Source organism: Oculina patagonica, chromosome 10 (assembly GCF_052425735.1).
Source record: "Oculina patagonica isolate OP01 chromosome 10, crgOcupat, whole genome shotgun sequence".
In the NCBI taxonomy this organism is placed as follows: Eukaryota; Metazoa; Cnidaria; class Anthozoa; order Scleractinia; family Oculinidae; genus Oculina; species Oculina patagonica.
In genome coordinates, this window is record NC_135767.1 from 3,653,424 (window position 1) to 3,679,655 (window position 26,232).

At 37.0% G+C, this 26,232-nt stretch overlaps 1 protein-coding gene and 2 long non-coding RNA genes across 3 annotated transcripts; 2 read left to right on the plus strand and 1 right to left on the minus strand.

The window, feature by feature from the left end:
• The first annotated feature begins 949 nt into the window (after positions 1-949).
• On the plus strand, positions 950-1,562 carry LOC144628180 (uncharacterized). Its single transcript, XR_013566219.1, has 2 exons — positions 950-1,299; positions 1,331-1,562. It is a non-coding gene; the product is annotated as an uncharacterized LOC144628180 (long non-coding RNA).
• A 2,416-nt stretch (positions 1,563-3,978) lies between these two features.
• On the plus strand, positions 3,979-24,311 carry LOC144628585 (uncharacterized). Its single transcript, XM_078486697.1, has 22 exons — positions 3,979-4,117; positions 5,855-5,994; positions 8,522-8,980; positions 11,032-11,163; positions 12,010-12,564; positions 13,175-13,561; positions 13,854-13,934; positions 14,258-14,305; positions 14,398-14,512; positions 15,031-15,365; positions 15,795-15,856; positions 16,240-16,303; positions 16,413-16,497; positions 17,174-17,272; positions 17,504-17,595; positions 17,887-17,939; positions 18,539-18,652; positions 19,582-19,687; positions 20,025-20,084; positions 20,512-20,599; positions 22,356-22,420; positions 22,854-24,311. Exons 2-22 carry the CDS (start codon positions 5,896-5,898, stop codon positions 23,460-23,462), a joined length of 3,708 nt encoding a protein of 1,235 aa, XP_078342823.1. The 5' UTR covers positions 3,979-4,117; positions 5,855-5,895; the 3' UTR covers positions 23,463-24,311.
• On the minus strand, positions 16,224-22,931 carry LOC144628651 (uncharacterized). Its single transcript, XR_013566279.1, has 4 exons — positions 22,805-22,931; positions 20,880-20,961; positions 19,557-19,698; positions 16,224-16,324 (listed from the first exon to the last, which is right to left on the minus strand). It is a non-coding gene; the product is annotated as an uncharacterized LOC144628651 (long non-coding RNA).
• Positions 24,312-26,232: the final 1,921 nt, after the last annotated feature.

The following is a 26,232-nucleotide window of genomic DNA, read 5'->3' on the forward strand; positions in this document are numbered from 1 at the left end:
TTCCCATCTGTAATTTGAGTCATTACTGAAGCATCCCTCTAGTGATGACCCAAATGATGACTGTAGATTAGACTATTAATAGTGTGTCAGAATGTGGCACTTCACAACTCAAAGAATTCTTGTATTCTGTTTGGTGAATGAAACACTTGGTGTATTTAAGTGTGTTGTTGGGACTTGCTGGCACATTATTATTACAAGGAATTGTGGTGGTATTCTGAAAGTAAACAAAGCAGTTAAGAATAAAATTTGATTATTTTCACTTTTATAAAGTAATACTATAAGATTGAAGTAAAATTCATTACCAGGAGCGTAGATTCAATACTAAATTTCACTTAAATATCAACATCTCACAGGTTTTTGTTGGGCGTAGGGGCAGAGAGTTCAGAGATGGATTTAAACACCTGGTCAGCACTGCCTTCAAGCAGTGTAACTTTTTACCTGTTCTGTGGTATACTGAAGGAGTGTTTATGAGTCAATTTTACTGGAATAACATTCATAGAGAGTAGCTTCTCTGTGACTTACTTTATTCATTCTCCCTGGCTGGGGAATAAGTTAAGCACCATGGCGCTGATCTGTTACAGTATTTGAGCAGTTTTCAAATGACTTGTAAAGACAAAGCTTGAATAACCCCAACTAGCCAATAACAGTAGTATTATTTGCATTTGCTTTGGTTTTGCATTACATGTACTGCATTCAGTGAGTGGTTTAAAAACTCGCCAGTTTCTGAACTTAATGAGTGAAATAAAATTTTAACTTGAACTTTGGTTCGCTGGCTTGTCTGCATCCTTTGTGATTGGTCGCAGTGATTAACTTTGATGTTGGTTTTATCACACTCAATTGAAAAATTGCTCTAAAACAATTTTGCCATTTTGATGAATTACCAGCCTTGAAATCAATTTGTTTTGTTATTTTTTAATATTACTTATTATTATATAAATTGAACTTTTTAAGGTTAATTTATATGTTTTTTTGTTTAAGAAGTAGCATTTGTTTTAATAGTAGCATTAGTTAACAGATAAACATAAGTTTCATCAGTAAATTGAAAACTGCTCTATACTACTAACAAATTTATTTTACATATTGAATATGAATTTTCAAGATAACATTAATTTCAGTAATATTGTTTTTGTTTTTAAGTATAAATTTTCATGAATAACTTAATATTTCTGATATTGATCTTGTTCAGAAAATACCGGTAGTGTTTTGTTTTGATAATAGTTTTAGATTCGAATCATGTTAAAATTCGCTTTTCCCCAGTATTATAAAATGAAGTCTCCCACAAAACGGGTTATTTGAGTCGTCACGCACGTCACGCAACGATAATGGAGAGCGTTGCGTGACGACTCAAATAACGGCTGCGGAGGAGACTGCTGTAAATGTAACCTGCAGGCGCGAATATAAAGAACGCCTGATTTAAGGTTACTGTAAATGGATATGATACAGTCATTAATTAACCATGGCTCAGTATTTTTGAAGCTTTTGCCTTGTTTAGAGCCTTCTGAATAGTCACTGGTTATGTATGTTGACTATGTGTATTCAAATATATTCATGCGCTTTAACAATGTGATGGTGTAATATCTTGTGTGTTACAGTTTTTGTCTCGTTTAGCCATTACTACAATAAACCCAAACCACAATTAACAACAAAAACCAATAATTTTTAAAAAATGTACAACAACTTTTAGTTTGCAAGACATGTTTCGATCGTTCCAACGATCATCTTCAGTTGTGGGATCGTTTACAGTTGAAGTTGAATTTTTTACAAGCAATGGCGTAACATGCGTGATACGCAACATTCGTGATACATTTTAAATTTAACGTGCAGCATTTAAATGCGCGAGACATGGAACAATGCGCGCGAGTATAAATACACGGCAAAGAAATTAAAGCCTCGATCAAACGGTCGCGATAGTTGGTGATAGTTCGCTGCTTCAAACTATCATTCACTATCATATAGACTATCATGTTTGCGATCAAACGCTTCATGATAGTTGACGATAGTTTGTCGAAATCACGCAATGTGCTAATGTGCTCGCGCATTTCATTTTTTGCTTTTCTCTTTCTCAGCTCCACTATATCACTTGGTGCTGAAATGTTTTCATGTTTTTTCCTTGTTTTCGATACTTTCGCGCTATCTCTTGCTTCTAGCAGTGATATTTTCAGTGCTAACTCTGCGATATTTTTACTCTAGATCTTCTTCCCACTCACTTTCTCGTTCTCAGCTTCACTGACGTCCAAATATTGATCTAAATTTCGATTTTCTTCTTCACCGAACGATAGAATTTCCTCTGCGGCAGCCATGAATCTTGGATTGAGCCCGTCTTTGGCTAAACCACTGACCAATAAACTATCATGCACTATCATCCCCGCGATCAAACGGTAAAAACTATCATCAACTATCATGTCGAATTTGAACACGTCCAAACTGCATGATAGTTGGTGATAGTTGATGATAGTGCATGATAGTTTGTGTTCAAACGCGCGTGATAGTTGGAACTCTCATCAACTATCATCAACTATCATGACCGTTTGATCGGGGCTTAAACAGTAAAAATAACTAAGTAAATTACAATTATTACACAAAATGATGCAAATAAATTAAATTAAATTAAACGACACTTATTTATAAGAAAATAACATAATACTAAAATGAAGAGTTAAGTCAGCATGTTTGAGCTGCTTATTTAACGTGGGATTTTCCCAGCGGATGTGGACAGCCTCTTTTAAAATTAGCTGTAGTCTATTGGGTGCGGAATCTACAATAGAAAAGCAGTTCTTAGATGCAAGCCTACGGCATGCCTCAGACTGCTGCAGATGTTGGTAAATGTGTGAGTTCCTGTCCCTACTCAGATGCTCACGAATGCGCGTTGAAAGATGACGGCTAGTTTCGCCGATGTAACAGGCATTACATCCTGCACAAGAAAATTTGTAGACAACGCGCGAACGGAGATCGGTCTACAAAATCAACAATTCCTGGTTGGGTTTTCATGATGATATTAAGAACCTCACTCGTATCCTACGTAAAAACCTTTTCCCTGTTCACATTATAGATAAGGTTGTCAACCAATACGTAAGCAGAGCTCAAGTCCGCCCATCAGATAGCTCTCGGGTTCAACAACCCGTTTCATCTTATTATTTTAAGTTACCTTATGTAGGATCCTTTTCTTCAGAAGCTCAGAAGAGATTGCGTAAACTTGTCCACCGTTATTGTACTAACATTGAAATTAAGTTAGTTTTTTCGTCTTTTAAAGTGAGTAGTATGTTCAGTGTGAAGGATCCTGTTCCTCTCGATCTCCGTTTGCGCGTCCAGACCAAAAACCAATAACTCAAAAACAAACGTTTGGTAACCCATCTAAGCCTAGTCGTGATTCTTGGGTGTTTGGTTTTTCTTCTCTTATTTGTTAAAAAGGAGGTGCTCTGATTGGCTAGAGGACAATTAAACCTTGCTCGCCCCAACCTTCCTTTTCCTAGATCCCGCTTTTTCTCTTTGGCGCCCAGAAACTTGCTACTACTTTGAATGAACAGCTGTGAATTACAGGAACTGAGAGAACTTGGCAGGTTGTGATAACTTAACAGATACATTAGTGCTGAGAAGCGAGAAGTCGCGTTTTTATTTTTCTGTCCATTTTGTTTTTCAAATCATTGTGCTGATTTTAGACTGTAAAACAATGAGTTTGTTGGTCTAAACGTGAATCCAGAAAAGAACAAATTGCGAGTGGGTTTGGGGAGAAAACTAATGCATAAAGTGGAAAAGAGAGTTAACAACGAAAAAAGTTGTTTTGCGAGCCGATTTCTTGCATTCTGCTTTGTATACATGTATACAGTGAAAATTGAAATTGTTTCTTTACTGATGTCCATTTTCTAACGCCATATTCGGGTTCGGATTCAGAAATTGGCTTTCACTCGTAATGCGTTACGTCACAGATGAGGTGCGACGTCACAACATAAATTATTCGACCAAACAGTCATTCGGGCGCGTTGAAATTATTTTTCGCATCGAAAGGAAATAATTATTGCTTTCAACGGTAAATATTTTCAGGCGATTAGCCAACTGAGGCCAAGTTGTATTGGAAGCAAGAAGTAGACTTAATGTAGTCGTTAACATATCCGCGCGCATGGTAAGTACAACTTTGTTGACTTTTAAATCTATTATTCTTGAGGAAAAATAGAATACAAGTAATAGGTCGAGTCGTCCATTGCAGTCGCTAATTCCCCGCGCGCATGTTTGTTCTCTTAAACTCGGCGATTTATACTGCTAGTAATAACAGTCTAGCGGTGGATTTTGTAATTTCAATATTTCCAGATTTACTGTTTCTCCTGTCCTTGTTATCGCGTGTGGATAATGTAATATCAAAAGTCAAAATATCAACATGAATATAGTTGTCGTAAATTTGTAGTCTCTAGCAAAATCTGCTTAAAAAATTGAGCTCGCGAAGATTTCAAGGTTATTAATCGTTAGTTTCGATGAAAACAAAGTCATCAAGAAATTGTTCTTAAATCTAAAAGAACGCTTTCGACCACCTCTCTGTTTTCTACAAGATGATTTTTACTTGTACTACAGTCGATTTAATCAGTAATATTATATTCTAAATTGAGGTTGCACCGTTCTTGTAAGAAACATGCAGCAAATAAAAGAAACATTGAGCAAATTATATTTACTCCAGTCGCTTCGACTCTGATAGCTCCGAAAAACAAACAGATATTTACATGTCGGCTTTAATGTTGCTTACTAAATCAACGGAGGGATGTTGGCGATTCAAATACTGCTTTGATTAGGGTCTTTGAATAAAGCGAGCAGGTGAAATCTTCAAAGGTATCGATTTATAATTGAGGGTTGTGTGTCATAATTCGATACGATACCATTTAGTTGTCCGAAAAAGTTAAATATCGTTAACTTTTACTGTAAAAATAAAATAAACAGAAATACATAATTATCCACTTGACAAAACTCGAACACGCGTATTGGGCATTTATTTCAATCTGAATTTAAATTGAAATCTTAATATGTGGCTTTGAATATTGATTGTTAGAAACACGCTAACTTTTATTCTTACCAAATCACGTCGGTCAAAATTAATTGATTTGACAATTTGGAAATAAGTTGATTTTGAAATTTGCATAAAGTATATATGCACAGAGCGTCGGAGAAATTTTTGCTTGGAATAAAATATTCCGATCAGCGCTTTGTAGATGTATTAGTAAAACATGCAAAATTCTAGAATCATCCACGATTCGAAAGCATTGTAACTAGAAAACGGTGAGATTAAACAATGATTCATAATGTAAGAATTTTCTTGATTTAACCTTTCTTCAATCCCCAAAAAGCCCCCAAAAAAGACCCTGTTGTGCTGTGAGGTTTTCGTTAAAAAAATCTTCGAGAAAAATCAGCCCATTGTGCTGTTTGCAGTGTAATTTGAGATTTGAAAAGTTTATTTAAAGTAGTTGCTAAACAAAGTGAGCTGGCTTTGTTATTTAATGCAATACAAAAAAACTGCTTGCGTCTTCTTTTCTTTTCGTTGTATCTTGGTTACTTGGGTGCCTTTGGAGACCTGATACGAAAGCGGCTTATCAAGTGCGTAACTCTCAAAAAGCCAGTTCGAAAAATCTCTTTTGCATACCTCTACACACCAAACGAAAGACAGTATAGGTATAGAAAGCAACATCGGAACATTTTTTATTTTTAAATAACCCACGATTTCTGAAAGGCTTGTGTTTTTTGATAGGAATTTTTAAAGCTTGAAAACCCTTAAAAAAAACCTTTCTGGTGTTACAAACAGGGAGGTGTCATATGATCTTGTAAGCAAACGAGTGAGACATTCTACACTCTCATGTGCAATATTTCATCTTTTTCTCAGATTCTTTTTCGACACAGCTACAGTTTACAAACTGTTTATAGATGCAACATGTTTTGGTGAAGTTTCCTTTCGGACCGACAACTCGCCGAGTACATTGGGTACCACCGCTCGTAGATTGCAAGGAGCAGCGATTTAACCTGGTAAGTTGATTAACTTGAATTGGTTAAGATTTCTTCCATTTTCTCACCCTGAAAAAAAGAAAGAAGAAAAACCCATCTCTTTTACGCTGCGCGAGTGCGCGCGCGCTCATTTCCATTTTTGCACGGGCGCGAGCCAACCTCAATCTCAGGTTCAGGAGGCGGTTCGGGAGGAATAGGAGAGCGCGGCGGCTTGGATAAATTTCAGCAGTGCTTGTAAAAAGTTGCCTATTCTGCTCGAAATTCTGACGGACCATGGGTTTCCTGCTCGTAATATGCTGGATGAATTTAAGGCTACGTTTACACGGACACGGTTATCAATCAACACGGTTTCATGACCTCGAAACCGCATCGAAAACGACACGGTTTCAAAGTGTTTACACGGAACCTATTTAACCATTTTCCGACTGTTTTCAAATGTGATTGTATAAGCAAGCGCTGCTCTCTATGCGTGTTTCACCATGTTTACCCTTCGTGAGCCAGCCAATTTGTGCCAAAATACGTTGCCGTTTTCAAATCGATGCGGTTTCGTCGTTTTTGACCGTTTACACGACCAATGAAACCGTATCGTTTTGAAAACGCTCCACTTTTGACAGCGTTTTCAAAACGACCCGGTTTCAGTAGTGGGCTCGATCGGCGCCGTGTAAACGAAAGGCGTAACCGCATTGAAAGCGATGCGGTTACAAATGAAACCGTGTCCGTGTAAACAGTGCCTAAAGCTTGGTGAACAGAAATTCTGCCAACCGAATATGGAGCATGCAGAAGAAGCCAAAAAAATGCATTTTATTAATAAGATGACATTAATACTTGCAAACTACTCATGGAGTCGAAGATAGTAACAAGAGAACCGCTGACACTTACATGAAGGTTCGGCTAATTAGGACGAATATTTAGCGAGCAGATCAACGGTCCAGTAAGATTCCAATAACAATGAACAAAACAGAACAAGTAACCAGACGCCTTATTTAATTATGCCTTGTTCTAATTAGTTATAGTCAAAATTCTTTGTTAAAGCCATGCAAGCAGATAATTAATTAAAAGTACTTCGTTTCCCCGACATGTCACGCGACCTTACATCGTGTTCAAAGTCACGGTGACTCTTTTTAAAATTTACCCATTGTCCTAAGTTTTCTTTGTGATATCATTATAATGCTGTAAAAGTTAGACCACCCTCCTGCAGAAAAAAAACCCGAGAGTGATGCAAAATTTGATATTAAAATGATTGGTTTATCGTCCAAGTTGGTTTTACTTGTTCTACAAAAACTAAAAAACAAATTCTAACAATAGCGACAGTTTTGAAAATGTTCGTTTGATACGTTTCGTTTCCTGAACGCAAGCAGATTTACTTTGACCGAAGAGTTGGAAACGAACGAGCGGAAGTTGAGTTCAGATCATCTGAAACTTTGGCTCGATTTCCGCCGCTTTCTCAAATCCGGTATTTGTGCGTTGTTTACTGCGTATTACCACCCGTTTTGGAAGTTGCGGCAACATGTTGCACACAGTTGATGCTGTCGCTTTTTGGACACGGGTGGTAACAGCCGCAACAATGCTTTTCAACTTGAATGTAACAATGTTGTGCAACATGTCAATGTCTGGGAATCGAAAACTTTTCGTTTTTCGGAACAGATATCATCTGTGGAGTAACATCCGCAGATGTGTTATATAGGCTTTTCGCGCAAAAATGCAAATTATTTTTGCTGGTTTTTATTAATTTTACATACTGTATTTTTCTGAGGTCAGTTTCTTTTTCAATACTCAACATTGAAGTTCATCGAAGTTCAAGACGAACAGTTTGTTTGATTCGATTTACTTTTTCTAAATGACAAAAAAAGAAAAAAAGTGGGAAGAATCAATGTCCTTGTGGGCCTCGGCAATTTCTTCTATATTTTTTAAAGCCAATTTCCAAATCTGACAGTTAAACACTTGTATAGAATGTGCCAAAAGCTGGCACAAATCGGTGTTTTTTTTGAGGGGCAAGTAAAACCCACAAAGAACTACAAACTCCAAATCAAAACCACTAAAGGCGCTAACAACATCTATTATTCGTGAGGTTTTGAATCAACTGTGCTAATTAAAATTAACATAGTGGGTTGCTGTTTATATGCAAACAAGCTTTTTGTCTTGAAATTAAAATTTTGAGTCAGTTCTCAACATTTTACACGGAAACTATTTGATGCTTTCAGATTTGATTGTGTTAAATTTAATAACCATTATTTACATTGTTAAAACCCTTGCTTGCTAACTCGTGACACTAAAACCCCGTAAATTAATAATACTTTTAAAGAACAAACAATAAATGTCTTTTTAAAAACACAAAAGGCGCTCTAAAGCTCTCCTAGTGTGGGGGTATATTATCAGCGCTTTGCTATTGTTGCTATGGTAACATATTCCAAAATGGCGTTCCAAAACGGCTGATAGATATAGGGAGGTCTAATTCCTCCTAAAAATGGATATGTTAGATTACTGCAAGACCTATAATATGGTAAAAAGTAGTTATGCTAACCAAGAATCTACCGATCTAACTTCTCAGGAAGTTCGGCAGCCATCGACTTCGCAAAATAATGGCGAATTTGTGGTCGAAGCTGTGGAGAGTTCATGTTTATCAACAAAACCTGGAGATTTGTCACTTTACCGTTCAGCTACACAGCTCAACAATAACGAAAACGATACAGGCGAGAAGAAGCTTAGCCCCTTAAAAGAAGCAGCGAGAAACAAAGGAATGATTTCCACGCTAAACGCGAAGACTCAACAAAGAGTGAACTTCGAATGCGAGCTGACTTTTGCTCCGAAGCTTAACGCCCTAAGCATAAAGCTGGCTAAAGAACGAGGCGAAAAGCTTCGCTCAGGAACAGAAAAAAGGATCGCTAACTCATCAGCTGAATTTACGTTTAAACCCAAAGTTAGTTCAAACAGCGTGAAAATCGTGCAACAGTTGAAGACGACATTTATGGACCGACAACAAATGCATGTGGAAAAACAGAAGCGATATGTAAGTCCCGACGTTACTAATCGAACCAAATCGAACGTTCGATTAATCGAACTTACTCGAACTGAATCGAACTGTAATCACGCGATTAGGTTCGATTAAGTTCGGTAATCGAACAGAATCGAACTCTCACAAAAAATTTTGAGTAATCGAACTAAATCGAACGTTCGATTAAGTTCGATTAGGCTCGATTAAGTTCGACTGGGTTCGATTTGAAAATCATGGAAAATGGATGTTGATTAAAAAACAACGGTCGTAAAATTCACGGTCTAATTACATTTGGCTGCAAATGGCGGTATGTTCCCAATAAACGGGTGTGAATACGAGTGTCACAGGCGCGGTTGTTTAGCCCAGAACAACGAATAAATAAACAGAAAGGAAATTGATGTCAATTTTATTACTGTTTGTCGCTTATTTCTTCACATTCTTTCAACGTGTTTTGTACTCCAATTTGATCCAATTTGTTTGCTTGCAAGCGACCATAACACAGGAATTCACAGAACAGCAAACATTGAGCGAAGAAGACAGACTAGGAAACGACCTAGCTGATGGCTCAGAGAAGTTGCTCAACAGTGTCCTTAGAACAGAATGCCGTTTTCAAGTTATTTATTTTGATTCTAGACGGCATCGCTTGCTAAAGATATTGATCATTATATTGTTTTTTCTAGCCACCTCTGTAGATGTGAACATGTTTAAGTTCATTGAAGGATTTTTTGCATGTGTTAAGCTGTTGAGCGACCTTTTATGTGCTGAAATCGCTGAATTTTTTTTAGAGATTGCCATACTGTTAACGACTCTGTTGCTAATTTTAATTGCTTTCCTTGCAAATATGGCGGTTTCATTTATCGCACGTTATCTAGATCTCATAATCTTAAGTAACGAATTCCGCTTTCAAGGACGGGTTTTTTGCAGTTAGGTTAACTTATGTCAAATAACTTGAAAACAGTTTTTTAGCATTGTTTCAGTTTATAATATTTTGCTTGGGTTATAGTGTGCGCAGCTGACGGTTTTGTTGGGGAGCGAGTGAGCGGCAAGGTCGCTAGAAACAATCGGCAAAGTGAAAGAAGGCGAGTCTTCGCAGTAATCTCCCACGCGTGCTTTCCGACGAAATCGCCAGCTACGCAGACTACTTGGGACTCCATAGGTTGATAACATGAAATAGAACTAGAGTGAAGGAGGATTTATTTTCTATTGTCTGTTGAACTTTGCGTTTCGGGTTTTTTTGCCGAAAGTCCATAAATAAAAAATTTATTCATTTATTACTGTTACTTAGACAGACTGTTCAATTATCTGGTTGTATGAGGGTGAATTTAAGATTTGTCTTTTGTGTTCGATTAAGTTCGATTTGGTTCGATTAGTTCGGAAATCGAACGGAATCGAACTCTCTCACACAAAGTTTTGGGTTCGATTCTGTTCGATTATCGAACTAATCGAACCGAATCGTTCGATTAAGTTCGATTCAGTTCGATCAAGTTCGATTACCGAACTGTTCGATTAGTAACGTCGGGGTAAGTTCATCACACTTGACTTTTACATCAATTGAAACCTTTATTGGAAACCTTTTAGTTTTTATTTATATCAAGTCATTCACGAAATTAGTATACTCGCGATAAATTGAATCTCGCAAAAGGCATTCAGATTGATTAAAATTTTGTTGTACATTTGTAAAGCCAAAACAAGGGCGACATATTTTAATTACTCGTAATATGCAAACAATCAATGTCTCGTTTTCGCTCATCATTTTGACAATCTATAAGTACATTGTCATGTGGAGTTGTCAAACAAGGCATACACGGAACAATACTTTAAAGTGCGCTGGTCTCAGACGGAAATTGTTTTCTTGGAACTGTGTTTTACGTTTGGCCGATACGTACCGTATTTATTCGATTAAACGCCGCGACGTTTATTAAATTTGTCGTGATTTGAGTGCGGCGATTATTCGAGGGAGGCGTTAAATCGAACAAACTACTTCAAGCCAACGCTATATGTTCATCATAAAAACAATAATATAAATTAAATAATAATAATTATATTGATTTATCATTTGCTCACAGATCGAAGCAACAATTAATAACTCAAATCAAACTAAAGGCAAGTTCAGCCCTGTACCAGCTGCATCCAGCCGTTCACCAACCCGGCTGAAAAAGATTGCAAAAATCAAAGAATCAGGCAACAGAACCAGAGAGGTTAGTTGGAAAACTTTGCTGTTTATCTATATCTCTTTCTTTCATATTGATCCACTAGCTTGCCATGACAATGTGACAACTTATATGTGTGGTTCCAGAAAATGTCCATACCCCCCCCCCCCACAGAAGGGATTGGAAATTCCTGGGAGTGGGAGGGGTCTCAAAGGCCAAAAACATTAAAGAAATGTATGAAGCTCAATTGGAATTTCCAAAGAGGTGGGGTACTGTCCTAGGAAAAATCCCTTCCGTGGGGGAGGTATGTATAATTTATGGATATACACAATGTATTGTAACTTTAGGAGGGTGCTGGTGAAAACTTGTCTCCCAGTATGACTTGGGGACCAAGCAGTTCTTTAAGAGCCTTTGATGTTTTATTGTCATAAGTGTGTGCTTTATATATTTTTTATGGGAGGGGGGGGGGGAGAGGTGAACAGACATACGGATCTCAAATTTTGATTCACTTAGGGACCAGTCATTATTTAGAGGGGGGAGGGCTGGTGCAAATAGAGGAAGAGTCAATGATTGTTATGCAGGGAAAATGTGGGTATGTTAACTTATGCATCATATTGAATAGTCAATTAAAGGAGTAGGTAAAGGGGAGGGGGGAGGGTGAGCAAAAAACTCTGCTTCACGTAGGGTAGGGTCAGGAGAATTTGAAAATGGCCCCCCTCAATTTGCACAAATCTATTTGCCCTCCAAATTATTACCAGTCCCCTAATTTTCATGAATTTTCAATTGATATCTACTTACGAATTATTTGTTTGTTTAATTTTTTTTGTTCAATATATTTTGATGCATTTAATATTTTTTTATTCACTTATGTAATATTTATTTATTTATTTACAGGAAGATGATCAGAAGTTATTTGAAGAGAGTTCACCCATCTCTCCAGAAGTGTTGGCCACAACCTCAGCACCTGAATTACTAACAACAACTGTAACAGACAAATCTGACAACAGTGACTTGAAAAGTTCACTGCACCAATCAAATGAAATATCTGATTTAAAATCGTCATCTTATGATATTAAAAAGACTAAATCTCATGGAAAAATCTCAGAGACTGCTGTAAACAGGGCAAGTGCGGCTTATCAAAAAATGCAGGAAACAAGCCCTTACAACCAGTCAATTGAAAACTTGTACATGAAAAAGGGCAAGCGAGTTATAAAGGCTCACAAAAGGACAGCGACACACCCACCGGCAAAAACTGTTGTGGTAGAAAACGATAACAGTAAATCTAACTGGGATGACAGCACAAAAGTTGAGAATCCTGGAAAACAGAAGACAACTCACTCTAGAAGTCACTCTCAACCCAGTTCACAGCCTGTGGGGAAATTGAAATACGATGATCCGTTGTTTGACAAAGTTAGGCATGCAAAAAAAGTAGCTGAAAGTGCTATTAAGGTAAGTTTTTGAAATTGTATCTACAATCCTAGACAAAAATCCATGGGACACTTGAAGAAATAGTGCTCAGTGACCATTCCCTTTGCATTAAGAACTCATTGTTTGATTTTCAGAGCCCCCCTTTCCCCCCAAAACAATGTTGAGATATTGTCCCACGGTATGATGGATAGAAACCAACATTGAATTGGGGGTGGGGAGGGGGAGGTCAATACAATGTCAATTTTTCGTCGAATTGGTTAAGTGTCCCAGGACTTTTGTCTAGGATTGTACGTAGGTTTTAGATTGTTGTTGAGCTGTGGCTGATTTGGTTGGAGCATTTGATAACTGGTCTCTGTTGCATGAATTAGTAGTGGGGGAGCACAGGAGATCCAAACTTCCCTCTCCCTGTACCCTTTTTCTGGTCCCCCGCCCCATTCCTTAGTCACTCTGGCCTCTGCTTTATTTATTGCAAAAGGGCTGCAATGTTGCAATCTGCCAGTTCTATCTCTCTTAGACTCCTCCTACCCACCCTTTACTCTACAACCTCCTATGCCCCCTTGTCCCTTGCCCCCCCCCCCCAATTTTCTCTCCATTTAATTTGTACATTTTCCTCAACTTTTTTTATTTACAGCAAAAGAAAGTATTTATTTGCCATGGCCCTTACCCAATAGTCCGAGCTGTACTACGGAAGCGAGGATATGTAGAGAAACACTACAAAGGAAACCTGTTGCCATCAAAGAACAAAAAAAATGACAGCGATGGTAGTGATGACGATTCTTGTGATAGTGGAGATGATTCTGATAGTGAAAATTTGCCACAAAGCAAAAAAGGTTCTAGTAATCTTGCAGCAAAATCAAGAAGAGCATCAAAAACAAAGACCAGAACTATTAACGTCAGCAAGAACAAGGATGACGATGACGGCAGTGCTTGTGACGACAGTGATGATGATAGTATGGACAACGAAGATTGGAATGCGGGATATGAGGGAAATGGTCCTGACTGTGAATTCAGTCTAATGGTAATTAATTTTCTGCTTGGTATACTTTCATCAAATAGCTTCAAAACAGGTCTAGCCAGTTCCGTTTACCAGATTAATATTAATGCATAAATTTAATTTTGTATTTGAAAAACTAGATCAGAAAACAGTCAAATCTCTGCTTTGCACCTGGGGTGGGGGGTAGTGTACCTTTCATATTAGTACCTAGGTTTCAATTAAAATTTACCAGTAAGCAACAAACAGTCAACACCACTTGCAATGTGCAATATTCAGTAAAATATTAATAACTTTGTTAATCACTGTCCCTGTACAGTCAAGATCTGTGCGCAATGCTGTGGCTTCTTTCATATGGACAACCAAACGTGATGATGTGGATTTCAAGTTCTTGAGAAAGGTGAGAGAAAAAAATTATCTATCAGACATTACAAACTCAGTAGCTTAATTGCTGAGAAAACACAGACACCCAGGGCTATTTTTCCCCAGTCTCTTAAAACTGGCTGTTTCTCGGTTATAATTTTCTCCTTAAACGTAACAACTGGCACGTCATCAGTTAATGGAACTTTTTGGTTGAATCTCAGATGCCTGTCTCACAGGGGATAGAAATAATGCATTACCAGGCTATTAACAACTTGGTGTCACTGAATGGTGCACTTATCACCTTTTGTGAATGACATTCATTGGTTAATTTTAACCTGACCTTTTTTGATTTGTTCTCAGGACCAAATCGTCAATCATTACTGCAAAGCTGGTTCTTTCACGACCAAGGTCAGTGTTATAATAATGTTTCTTGGTTAGAAATTGGAAAATTTCTGGGTTATAAAATAAGATTTCACATAAAATGTATTCTTTGTCTTCAGGTTGGTCTCACTACCAACATACAAAACTTGAAATGGTATGAAGAAGCAGATCACCTTTCATTCTTCCCTCGTTCATATTTGCTTGGCTCAGATGATGAAAAGATGGAATTTATAGGTATTTGACTGTTCCCCCTTGTTTTTACATAACTGGTTGATGCAGCTCCCTTGTGTTTTCTGCCAGGCAGAATCTGCTGGATTTCCTCTCACGTTTGGGTCTGCAGTTACATCGTAAGCACAAAAACTTTTAGCTTAAACTTGTTGCCATGTGAATAACAGTGTCTGTAAGTTCATGAATATTCAGTGCCATTTGCTGTGCATTAATATTCTGCCATTTGGATATTGATACCATTCAAAGGGGAAGTCAAAGTTAAGGGTCCAGGGATCGAAGTTGCAGTGGGGATCTTATTATTAGTTCCAAACTACACTCCAGACCAAAAATTGGTCAAGGACTGGAAATGAATATTGCAAGGACTTTTCAAATCATGTGATTAAATTATGTTAAACATTGAAAACTCTTCATGAAGATTTCAGAAAGGAAGAGCCACCAAGCCAGAGTATAAGGTTTAACAGGTCCCAACCCGGACTAAAGAACTCAAAATCATGATGTTGTTTTTATTTACTCTTCATTTTCAGATGATTATCGCCTGACTGCTGCCATAAGTATAGTGAAGTGGGTAGTCCAGAGATATGAGAATGGTAACACTGATGAAAAGCCTCATTCCAACAAGGAGCCATCACCTGACCCAGGGCGTGGCACTCCTAAAACTGCATCAACTACACGACTCAGAGACTCTGCTGCGTCCAGAACTGCTCCCAGGGACTCTGCGGCATCCAGAGCAGTATCCAGAGCTTCCTCTCGCACGACCTCCAATGTAATACCAGTGAAGGCTCTAACGCTTGCACTGGAAGCATGCCATGATTTCCTTCGATATAAGGAGCACTTGGATATCGATGAACCAATAAATAAGGTCAGTTTTTTCAGACGTTGTGTTCACTCACTGTGTTGAGTCCTATGATTTCAGTTTCTATGGCAACAATTTTTTTGACCCCATTGGGTTGCAATGTCAATGCTCAACACTCCTCCTGTGAATGGTAAAGAACCATGTGAAGTTGTACAAAATGTAAGACATGATGATATTCACTCAATAGTGGCTTATTTAAAGTAGATTACTTTCTCCTGATGCAATAACGTCTTGCATGCAAATCAAAGCTTTTTTGGTTCTTCCTTTTGGACTAAATTGACAAACTGTTACAAATTTCCATTTCTGTGAGAATTCTTCTACACACTTTGGTGGCCATTAACTCCACCATTTTTGCACCATGCCACAGTTGTCTTTGCTTTTTCCTGAAATGAATAAGCATTGATTGTGAATTGTCTATTACTAAATTATTTTCAGGCTCCAGCTATCTCAGAAGATTCATGGAAGCTTCTTGTTGACTATTATTACCAGGTTAAATGGTAAGCTAATCTCTCTTGATTAACAGACAGGTGGTTTCATTTCTTTTCTTCTACATGTTTAAAACTAATTACAATGACTGGCAGGGCCGTAACCAAACCTTTGCCATAGATGAGGAAAGATCTTTGATAGTGGGTTCTGGGGGCATGCTCTCTAGAAAATTTTGAAAATCTAGAAGCTATGAACCTCTTTCAGAGACATTTTTCATGAGGTATTTCTTGAGAAAAATCATTCTTGTTCAACTGGGGATTATTTTCTCAACAAAAGATATTTTGTTTTTAATGTTGAGTAAAAATTTAGATGAGGCAAGTACCTTGTCTTGCCTCTTGCTAGTTACAGCCCTGACTGGGTGTTAATTTTGAGGACTTGTTATGCTCTATTTCAGCCATGATGCTGTCATTGCTACTGCTTATCCTTTCCTCAAAGAGTGTCAGAACACATTGAAACAGGTATGTTTAGCACAACAAATGCTAATAAAAAAAAACAAACAAACATGCACACATTTTGACAGCCCGTATTTAAAATAATTCACAAATTCAAAACTAATCTCTTTTGTAGATGAGGGAACACCTTCCTCAAGTAGACATTGACGGCATGAAGAACATTTGGATTGTTAAACCTGGAGCAAAGTCAAGAGGCAGAGGTAAGGTTAATAAAATAACATGCTAACTTATAATATCTATGACACAGCGATCCTTATTTATTGCTATTGCTAGAAATCCAGTCGGAAAAATTTTTAAAAACTAATTAACTGTTAGAAACTAATTGGACTGCTTAAGCAGGGCAAGGAAATATTAAGTGTGCAAAAGACTAAGTAGGGGGGTCAACTACCACCAAACCGGAAACGAGAAGTGAATGACTTTTAGAAAGTCTAAAGACCAGGAAGCTACACGCTCTGTATGCATTACATGCCTATAATAGGCATGCAATGTGTGCAAAGGGCTATGAAGCTATAACCTCTGCACTCATTTCATGCATGTGAGGTTTTCTTGACTTATAAAAAATTGGTACTGCAAGTTTCCACATGCACTCTTCTCCACATTGCCCCCCCCCCCCCCACCAACCCTTGTAGCCATTTTCTATTGACATAATCTTAGTGTTTCCCATATTTGTAATGGAATGCGCAGGTATCACGTGTCAGATCGGAATAAAGTGATAGCATGTTGTTGTTATTGAAGTTCTATTCGCATTTTGACTATATTTTACCCGCTGTACACCCTTGCATTATTTGTACGTGTATTTTCAAGGTTTTTCTCCAAGGACATAAATCTTTAAATGCCTGGATTTACTTATTTTGTCCTTTATTTTTCTCTTTCTAGGCATCATGTGTATGGATCGCCTTGATGAAATTGTGAAGCTTGTTGGCAGTAATGCTGTTGGCAAAAAGGAAGGTCACTTGGTGGTCCAGAAATATATAGGTAACGTATGGCTGACAATGTCTATATACAACAGGGATATAGAAGTATGCAAAATTTGAGAACAGCTATGACTCTGAGGTACACTGTTCCATCCAATTTGCAACTGTAGAATCCTAAGAGGAAACATTTTACTCCATATCCCAGCTAGGCCTCCCTTTGCAATCAGTTTTAATTTCCATGAGTTAGGTTTTTGAAATCTCTAATTCTTTTCTTGACCATATTTGTTTACAGAAAGGCCATTGTTGATCTACAGTGTGAAATTTGACATCAGACAGTGGTTTCTTGTCACCGACTGGAATCCTCTGACATTGTGGTTCTATAAGGTAATTTTGATTTTGATAATACAAATGTCTAACAGTGGGCCCAAGCCCAGAAGTTGGGGGGAAGGTTGTTATGCATTTTGGTAGGGTTGTGCCACTAGACTTAAACACGTCGCAGCCAAAGCATTGTTTCTTTCAGACTTGACCTAAAAAAGCTTTACCAGCTATCTTATAGCTATCCATTCCAGGACAACTTTCCATTCTGTATGAAATAATTCACATGAGCACTTTATGTTCCATCTGAAACTTTAAGTCATTATCAGTGAAGTTTGCTAATATTTATTCTCTTTCCAGGATTGCTACATTAGATTCTGCAGCCAGAACTTTTCTCTGGATGACTACCACGTGTAAGTTTAAATTGCAGCTTGGGTTTTTGCAGTACAGACTAGATGGAGGGGGACATGGGGATTTGTGGTATACGTATTACTTATTTCTAACGGGTGTTGCGGTAAATAAAATCCCATCTTGCGGTGATGTGGTGATCTCAAAAAACTATGGTGTGTGATGTTTGTGTTTTTAAACCTTCGGTGTTCGGTGAACTGAACAAAATTATAAGCGGTGTTATGTAACTAAATTAAGCTCTAAAAACTTCGTTAAGTTTCACTTTGATGTACCACCAAATACTCGGAACGTATATGAAAGAATTAAAAGGCAGTTGGCAAGGAGAAGTATGATTTCAATCTAGCAAATGGTTTGAACCCAGAAGTAACAGTGGCTCATACAGTTTGGTCATCTGGGTAGCCTGTATCGCAGATGAACTAAATCCCGATCTAGGGTGAGAGTAGCTCCAAAAATAACTGTTGTTGGTGACTAATGTTTCAAAAACCTGGCCAGAAGCCATCTCCAGAGTCAACAGATTTCAATTGATGAGTATATGATTTCAAACTCGGCTCTGCAAGTGTTACAGAGAATGCTGACATGATTTTTATTTCTTCTGCATCTATAGAAGCATTCACTTGGCTAACAATTCCATTCAAAAACACTATGAGAATGGAGTTCGTGACAAACGTATCCCTGATGAGAACATGTGGAGTAGTGATGATTTGAAGGCTTACCTCAAGTAAGTAAATGATTTTTTTTTATAGAGCTAAGAGAGGCTCTAACAGTTTATTATATAAACTAGTGTGAATAACCAGGATTTCTCTCGCTGAGAAAAATCATATCTTCACATGTGAAAGATATCATATCTTTCACAAGTGAAGATATCGATTTCGAAACATTTTCTGACAAGTTTGCCCTGTTTCAATGCTGAATGAGCCAAAGTAAATCGATATTAAGTCGAAACATCTTCTGATCTTCCTCGGCAATCTTCGGCAATCTTCGGAAATTTTCGGAAAAGTTCGGAAACATTCGTACGACCTTCGGACAACATTTTGCAAATCTTCGGAAAATGGTCGGCAATCTTCGGATAATCGTCAAAAACATCGTAATTAGTAGGTTTATATAATAAACAGAATATTACATGGTTGCTTGGAGATATGAAATTTATCTTCGAGTGTTCAAATCGATATCCCACTCGTTCGCTGCGCTCACTCGTGAGATATCGATTTGAACACTCGAAGATAAATTTCATATCTCCGCGCAACCATGTAATATCCTCTATATATGAAGTCGTTTTTGGCAACATATTAGTTTTGCATTGACCGAAATGTCAAAGAACAGTTAACTAAACTGGATAACAAACGGTGATGAACCAAAAACGAATAAGGATGGTTACAATGGGGAAGATTCAGATGGATTGCAAATGAACTACCTGTTGCATGGGGCTGGATATGCTTTCAGGTGTTATTACTATGGCTAGGGTGTCCAGTGCAGAAGTGATATAGGATCGAATTGCACAAATCCCCATCATAATATCATAGTGTCATGATTGTAATGTATAAAAAACAGTATATCGTATTTTAATAGAGGTTATTGTAATGCAATTATTTTTTTTACTGCTTTTTAACAGTAAAAATACTTACAGCTAAAACAATGCTGTCGTTGTAGGAAGCGTGGTGTGGGTGAGATGTGGGAAGATGTGATCTATCCTGGAATGAAAAAAGCTGTCATCTCTGCTGTACAATCCTGTCAGGAGATTGTGGAGTATCGCAAGGTAATCCTATCCTGTAACAACACAACGTTAACAATGATGACAATAATGGTATCGAACCTGCTCTATTAAACAGACACTTCACTCAAAGGGTCGGAAAGTAGCTCTCGCAAAGTCTATCATGAATTGTTTGCTACCCTTTGAGAGAATAGAACAAACAACAGTTACAAAATGCCACTAGCCCCCAAAACAGTAGCAACTGCTATACTAGAGGACCAGGAGCCAGTAGTGGAAAATTACAAGCTTACAAAAGCTGCTACACTACTCAGTACACGTAAGCAAACACAGTGAATCACACAGCCATTAATGGTGATTGTAATTATGTTATTTCTTTTTTCAGAATTCATTTGAGTTGTATGGTGCTGATTTCATCATAAGTGAGGACTACAAGCCATGGTTGGTAAGTATAATTTACCATCCTGAGCGATGTAGCAAAACAACCATCAAAATAAACCGTCTTTTGAATGCTATAGCTTTAATTGAAGTTGTCATTAATTTTAAGCTGTAACATGCAGAATTGCCCTAAACAGAAAGAAACTTCAACATAATCTAGATTTACTTAGTAAAGGGTAAAAAAAGAAACAGGTCACCGTGATAAAAAGCCATAAAGGAACATGGTTGGTTGAGATTTGCTGAGGGACGATTGTGGTGAATTTGATCTTGAAACCAATCTGACAATGTTTCAGCTACACTTGTAGAAAAGTTTGCTCTGGTATGCATATGTGCTTTCTATTTCACAGCCACTTTAAGGCGTCAGTGAACTTCCCTTGGGATTTAATCTTGAATTTTTTCGCAATCTCTTTACCTGACATTTTTTCGTCTCTTAGCTGGAAATAAATTGCAGTCCTACCATGGGACCAAGCACAGCTGTCACAAAAAAGCTGTGTGCTCAGGTGTTGGAAGACACCATGAAAGGTATGAGATCACTGTGTTTTATGTTATGGGCAGTTAATGGGACTGTGTCACTGCTAAAACTAAGTTTATTTCATCAAGTTTTGCCAAATACTCGCTATGAAACTTAATGATTGCAAAAAAATTACTTCTATGGATCCAAAATACAAAACCATAGCTTCGTTGCAACCAATTTAAAGTTACAAGCAAACAAGATTTACTTTGAAAACTGTTCAGCCCAACAGTATTTTAAAATTCATAACGCAATCCGTTTCAGTCTCCTTCACTATTGGGCCATCCGTACCTTCTTTAGCGGTTATTTTTATATATCACCGTATTTGATAGCCATTTCCCATTTTGCTGAAATCTGATAAAGTTCCTTTTTCCTACAAAAAAATAATAACCACAGTTCATCCACTAAGACTTCCTAAAGGCTGTTCCTGAAAGGATTGTTTCTTTTCATCTCCTCAAAGTAAAAGAGTTACCTTACTCTGATCTTAGAATTGTAGTTTGTACTAAAAGGTAGCTTGTGATTAAGATTGGTAACATCCACTCTAGTCCTGAAACTATTACTTGTGGAATACCACAGGGATCAACTTTGGGTCCTCTTCTATTCCTGCTTTATATTAATGACTTACCTAACTGCTCAAAAAAACTATCCTTTCGTATATTTGCTGATGATACAAATATGTTTTATACAAGTGATAATCTGCATCATCTTGAGTATGTATGAACGAGGAATAAATTATTTTCAAATATTGTATCATCAACAAACTATCTATAAATCTACTAAGACTAATTACATGATAATTTCATCTACAAGACTAAGACCTTATATACATATTCCTAATATTGAACATAAAAGTCAGATTAAGTATCTAGGTATTTATATGGATCAAAACTTACAATGGGCACCGCAGATCCAGCACATTAACAATAAATTAGCAAAAAATATAGCAATTATTCATAAATTAAGATATTTTGTTGATTTTCATACATTGAAACAATTATACTATTCTTTCATATATCCATACCTATCCTATGCTATAATAAGTTGGGGCAGTGCTTGTAAAACCAATTTACGTAAAGTTATAACTAAGCAGAATAAATGTGTCCGAAGCATTTTCTTTGCTTATAGCAGGGAAAATGCTACACCATACTTCAATCTTTTAGGAATTCTCAAATTTGAAAATGTGCACAAATTTAAAGTGGCTCTTTTTATTCATAAAATTTTAAATGACTCAATAAACATTCCAACAATATTCCATAGAACACTTACTCAGGCCTCTGAAGTTCATACCCATCCATATCGTATTGAACTTTAAGACCGAGAGAATAATAACTACGGGACCTCTACCTTCTCTTTTTTTCATCAAAATTTGGAAACTATTCCAACTGATTTGAAAAAACTGCCTTATACTTCCTTTTACAAGCACTATAAAATTTATCTCTTAAATAACCAATCCTACTTTGTATATTTATTTTTTCTATATTAGTTTATATTTAGTTTATTTATTCATCTTTTAAATATTTATTCTACATACGTTTGTTATTCATTTTATTATTTTAGTAATTTATTTTTGTTTTTTTGAAGTGTCAGTGACCAACACGATAGCTTATGCTTCTTTGGTCACTGAGCACATTTTATTTTGGTTTTGTATCTATTGTATATTTTCCTTATTTTATTATTGCATTTTCTGTAAATAGTGTTAATATTGTTTAATTGTTGTAAATAGTGTGAAATAATAAAAATCTGAAATCTGAATCTGATTCTTTGCAGTGGTTCTTGACCGGCGAGAGGACAAGAATTGTGAAACAGGAAGATATGAATTGGCTTTTAAACAGGTAAATGTACCACATTACTTTGCTATTTGCCATTTACTTGCCTTGTTATTTTGCCATAATCTTTACGCTACAACTACTCAACTTTGTTTATCCCTTGTTTGTTTGTATGGAATGATGCTTACAGAAATGAGTAGGTCAAAATCTACACACATGTTAAAGTTTCTATGTGTTAGGTTGGAAAATGGGAACAACTGCTAAATTTAAGAGTTTGTAGGACCAGGTTGTAAAATTTTTAGAGTAGCTGTGATATCCTTACACAAGGGATAAGTTATTATTAGAGATAATCTCTGAAGCCTAGAGTTCTCTACAGTCCTTGCTGAACGTTTATATGTCATAAAATAAGGCACAGACACATCTGAAGTCAATAACTTTATATTGATGTACCTGAAAACCACAATAACCATATTGAGGTTAGTTGTCTGTCTCTCTTCAGCCTCTTGTGTCAGCTCCTCCATACATCGGCATGAACATGGCAGTGGAAGGCCAGGGAATACGAAAACCAACAGTAAATACAAGGAAACAAAGCGACGTTACTTCTCCTAGAGTGGTGCCCATCCCCAAAGCCAAGGACACCCCTGCAGAAGGCAGTGCTGGCAAGCCTGCATCTGTGTCTCGGCACAAAGAACTGTCTCCTGATGGTATTAATGCTAGGATTGCGTCTCTCTCCCGTCCAAAAGAAACACGGAATATTTTGGCAAATACTTCAGGAGAGAGACTAGTGAGCACAGACTCTAAGCGTCTAGTGGACGCGAAAAAGAAGCCCGAAGGTTCTTGGGCAATCGGTTGTATGTGTGCACCGCAGTCCATTCCTATTGCTACAACATTTTGTACTACAGATGATGGAAAGTTAAAAGGACTCATTGCAAGGAGCAAAACGCAATATTCTGAGGCCAATGTTGCACCTGATATGCAACAGAGAGCCCCCAGGCCAATGCAAATACCCAAGGCAGTGCTGAAGTACTCTACCGACACAACAAGTATGAGACAGCGAGCACCACTGCCAATATCAATAGGCCCTGACAGTAATGCGAAACACTTCTAATCTTCCCCTAGGGAAGCTTGTATAAGGGGGTAGTCCAGGTGTCACGCTGACAGGCCTAGTGTGGGCAATTTCAGCATTGTGTGACAGTATTATCACGGATTATGTGACAATCATCGGTGTGCCGTCAAGCAGAATCTGATTGTGGTGGATATAGGCTTAATTTTTCAGATCACCCATAGACGTCTATGTAAAAAGTTCAATTATTGAGAGAAATGGAATTGTATATAGAGTTCAAAACTTTATTTTTATTGCAAATAACTATGCACTTCCACAATACTTTTAATCCAAGAAAACATCTCGAGTAAATTCCTTACTATGTCACGTCGTTTTACGAAAAAGGATATGTGTATTAAGCGTTAAGAAAATAGTGTAAAATAGCTAATTTATCCTAATTACATGCAGAATGCTTGTAATATTTATTATCCTAGCTGTGATCAGAGTAAAAGGAAAATTGTATTTTGAATACCTACAAGTCATATTTCTAAATGTATACGTTACACCAACCAATTATGCAGCATTATGTTGCATTATCAAAACTTAAGAAAACTTAAGTTTACAAAAGATTAGTAAATATAAGTTTCTTCAAGTCTAGTAAATTCTTGTGAAAACCTACTCTCCTATTCTATCTACTGACTTTCCTACTTCCTAAACTGTTTAGTTTGTGGTGCAGTTTTGCCTCAACAACAAAATAAAGCTGTAAGTTACAGTTGTATTATCTGGTAAATCTGTCATTATTCTGGTGCAAACTTTTCTCCTACCTTTTAAGCCAAGTCAGTAGTCTGTTTTTGACAATCCTTAAGGATCTTCCCGTTTTGCACCACAAACACAATAAAACCGTAAGTTACAGTATTATCTGGTGAAATTGTCATTCTGTTGCAAACCTATTCTCCTATACTACTCTCCTACCTTCTAAACTGTAGTCAATAGTCTGTTTCTGACAATCTTTGAGGATCTTCCTGTTTTACACTACAAACAAAATAAAGAGAATTCAATCACAGCAGATTACTGAAAAGCAATAAAAACAATCCTATACCTTTCGTAGTTTGTAGCAACAAATGTGTCACTGCCGTTAAGTAACGAAATCTACTTTTACCTTTTCATAGAAATTTTAAGGGACTACTTTTGTAACAACACAAACCGCAATCACTGCACCACAACTACTTGCTACGGACGATTGATTGCTGGTCAAAGTGAAGAAAATTGCACTTAATATAAATGTAGAGTATTACACCTCGAGTATTTTATGTACACATTGATGTATATATCAAATGGAATGTTGAATATTTTAATAAAAATACACCCACCTAGCAAATTCAATTTGTCATTAATTTTTATTATTACCCTTAGATTTTTTTCAAGGAATATGCCTCTTTTTGTTAGTAGACACGTTCTGCACATCACAGGACGGCCCGTTTTTCGTAATTCACACAAATAACTGCTTTTAGTCATTTAAACTAATAGGCTAAATAGATTTAACTACATCGAGAAAAACAAAAAAATCCGGGATTCCTGCAGGACCATCCCGTGATGTGCAAAACATGTGCGCGTTAACAAAAGGATATATTGTCTTTGAATCGGGTGCCAGCCCTCGCAAGTTCTTCCATTAATGGCTCGCTCCCCTTATAAACAAACAAGAGGAACAGTGCCCCTAACCCCAAAAACAATTAGCAACCGCTACATAAGAGGACAAGCAGTAGAATTACAAGCTTACCAGAGCTGCTACACTACTGCTGATACAGTCAAACCCTGGACAATATAGACACTTTATAGTTGGACACTGCAAACTGTGTCTCTACTCAACTGTACGGGTGAATAGCCTCTCCATTATGCATTTTTAGCAGTGTAAAATGGTATCAAACGACGACAAACATTAACGCGTCATTAACGCTCCACTTCCAGTTAAGTAACTGTGAAAAGTAGTTCTTAAAAATGTGTTTCTTTTTCAGTTAATATAACATGAATTTCTATAATTATTTTCCATTATTTAAAATGACATGTAATATACATTCAATTGCAGTGCACCCTCTTTATAATCTTTTGGGTGCTCAAAAATCTAAGTAAGCCCAGCAATTTGTAGAATACTTGGGGCTAACTTTTTACTTGTGGTTAAATACTTTAGCTCTACAGCGTTGACTATTATCTCAAAATATGCCAACTTTTCTTGAAAACTATCAGAACAATTTTCTTAACTATATTGACTTTACAAAAGCCTAAACGTTTTGCATTTTTATTATCATAATATTAATGGGTACATACAGTTTCATGCAAACTGCTACTAACAATTTGTAGCAGCTTGCATATAACTGTGCCTACTAGTATTGGCTTCTACTGCAATCTACTCACAAGCAAAACCATAGGCGAATCTTTGCTGTCGTCAATGTTTGCATTTTGCCTCAATAGCATATGACTTTGCGCAGAGAAAGCATCGTGCTACATACGATCCTCTAAAGAGTGTCTCCAAGTGTTCAAAGATTTTACAAGACTAAGTAATCGGAAAAGTTTTCATCTCTTCGGTGTAATATTGAAGGAGAAATTGGCTAATTGCTAGGTTGCAAAAGCGCTCATTGGCCCATACATTTTTGAGTTTTTAAACCCGCGTCACACAAAAACTATGAAATGCATTGGGCTCAAATTTCTACAGGTGGTTGCTCGTACTATGGCTTTCTTATATTCAGAATGGATATTTTTGTAGCTCAATCAGACTTATGAGGCAGTTATTCAGATGATTGTAAACAAAGATTCGTCTGTGGCAAAATTATTATGACATATT

Excerpts from the sequence above, each read along its gene's own strand:
- LOC144628585 (XM_078486697.1), top strand. The coding sequence starts at position 5,896 with ATGCAACATGTTTTGGTGAAGTTTCCTTTCGGACCGACAACTCGCCGA. Across the intron at positions 12,565-13,174 it reads TAGCTGAAAGTGCTATTAAG|CAAAAGAAAGTATTTATTTG; the intron begins GTAAGTTTTTGA and ends TTTTATTTACAG. Across the intron at positions 22,421-22,853 it reads ATGAATTGGCTTTTAAACAG|CCTCTTGTGTCAGCTCCTCC; the intron begins GTAAATGTACCA and ends GTCTCTCTTCAG.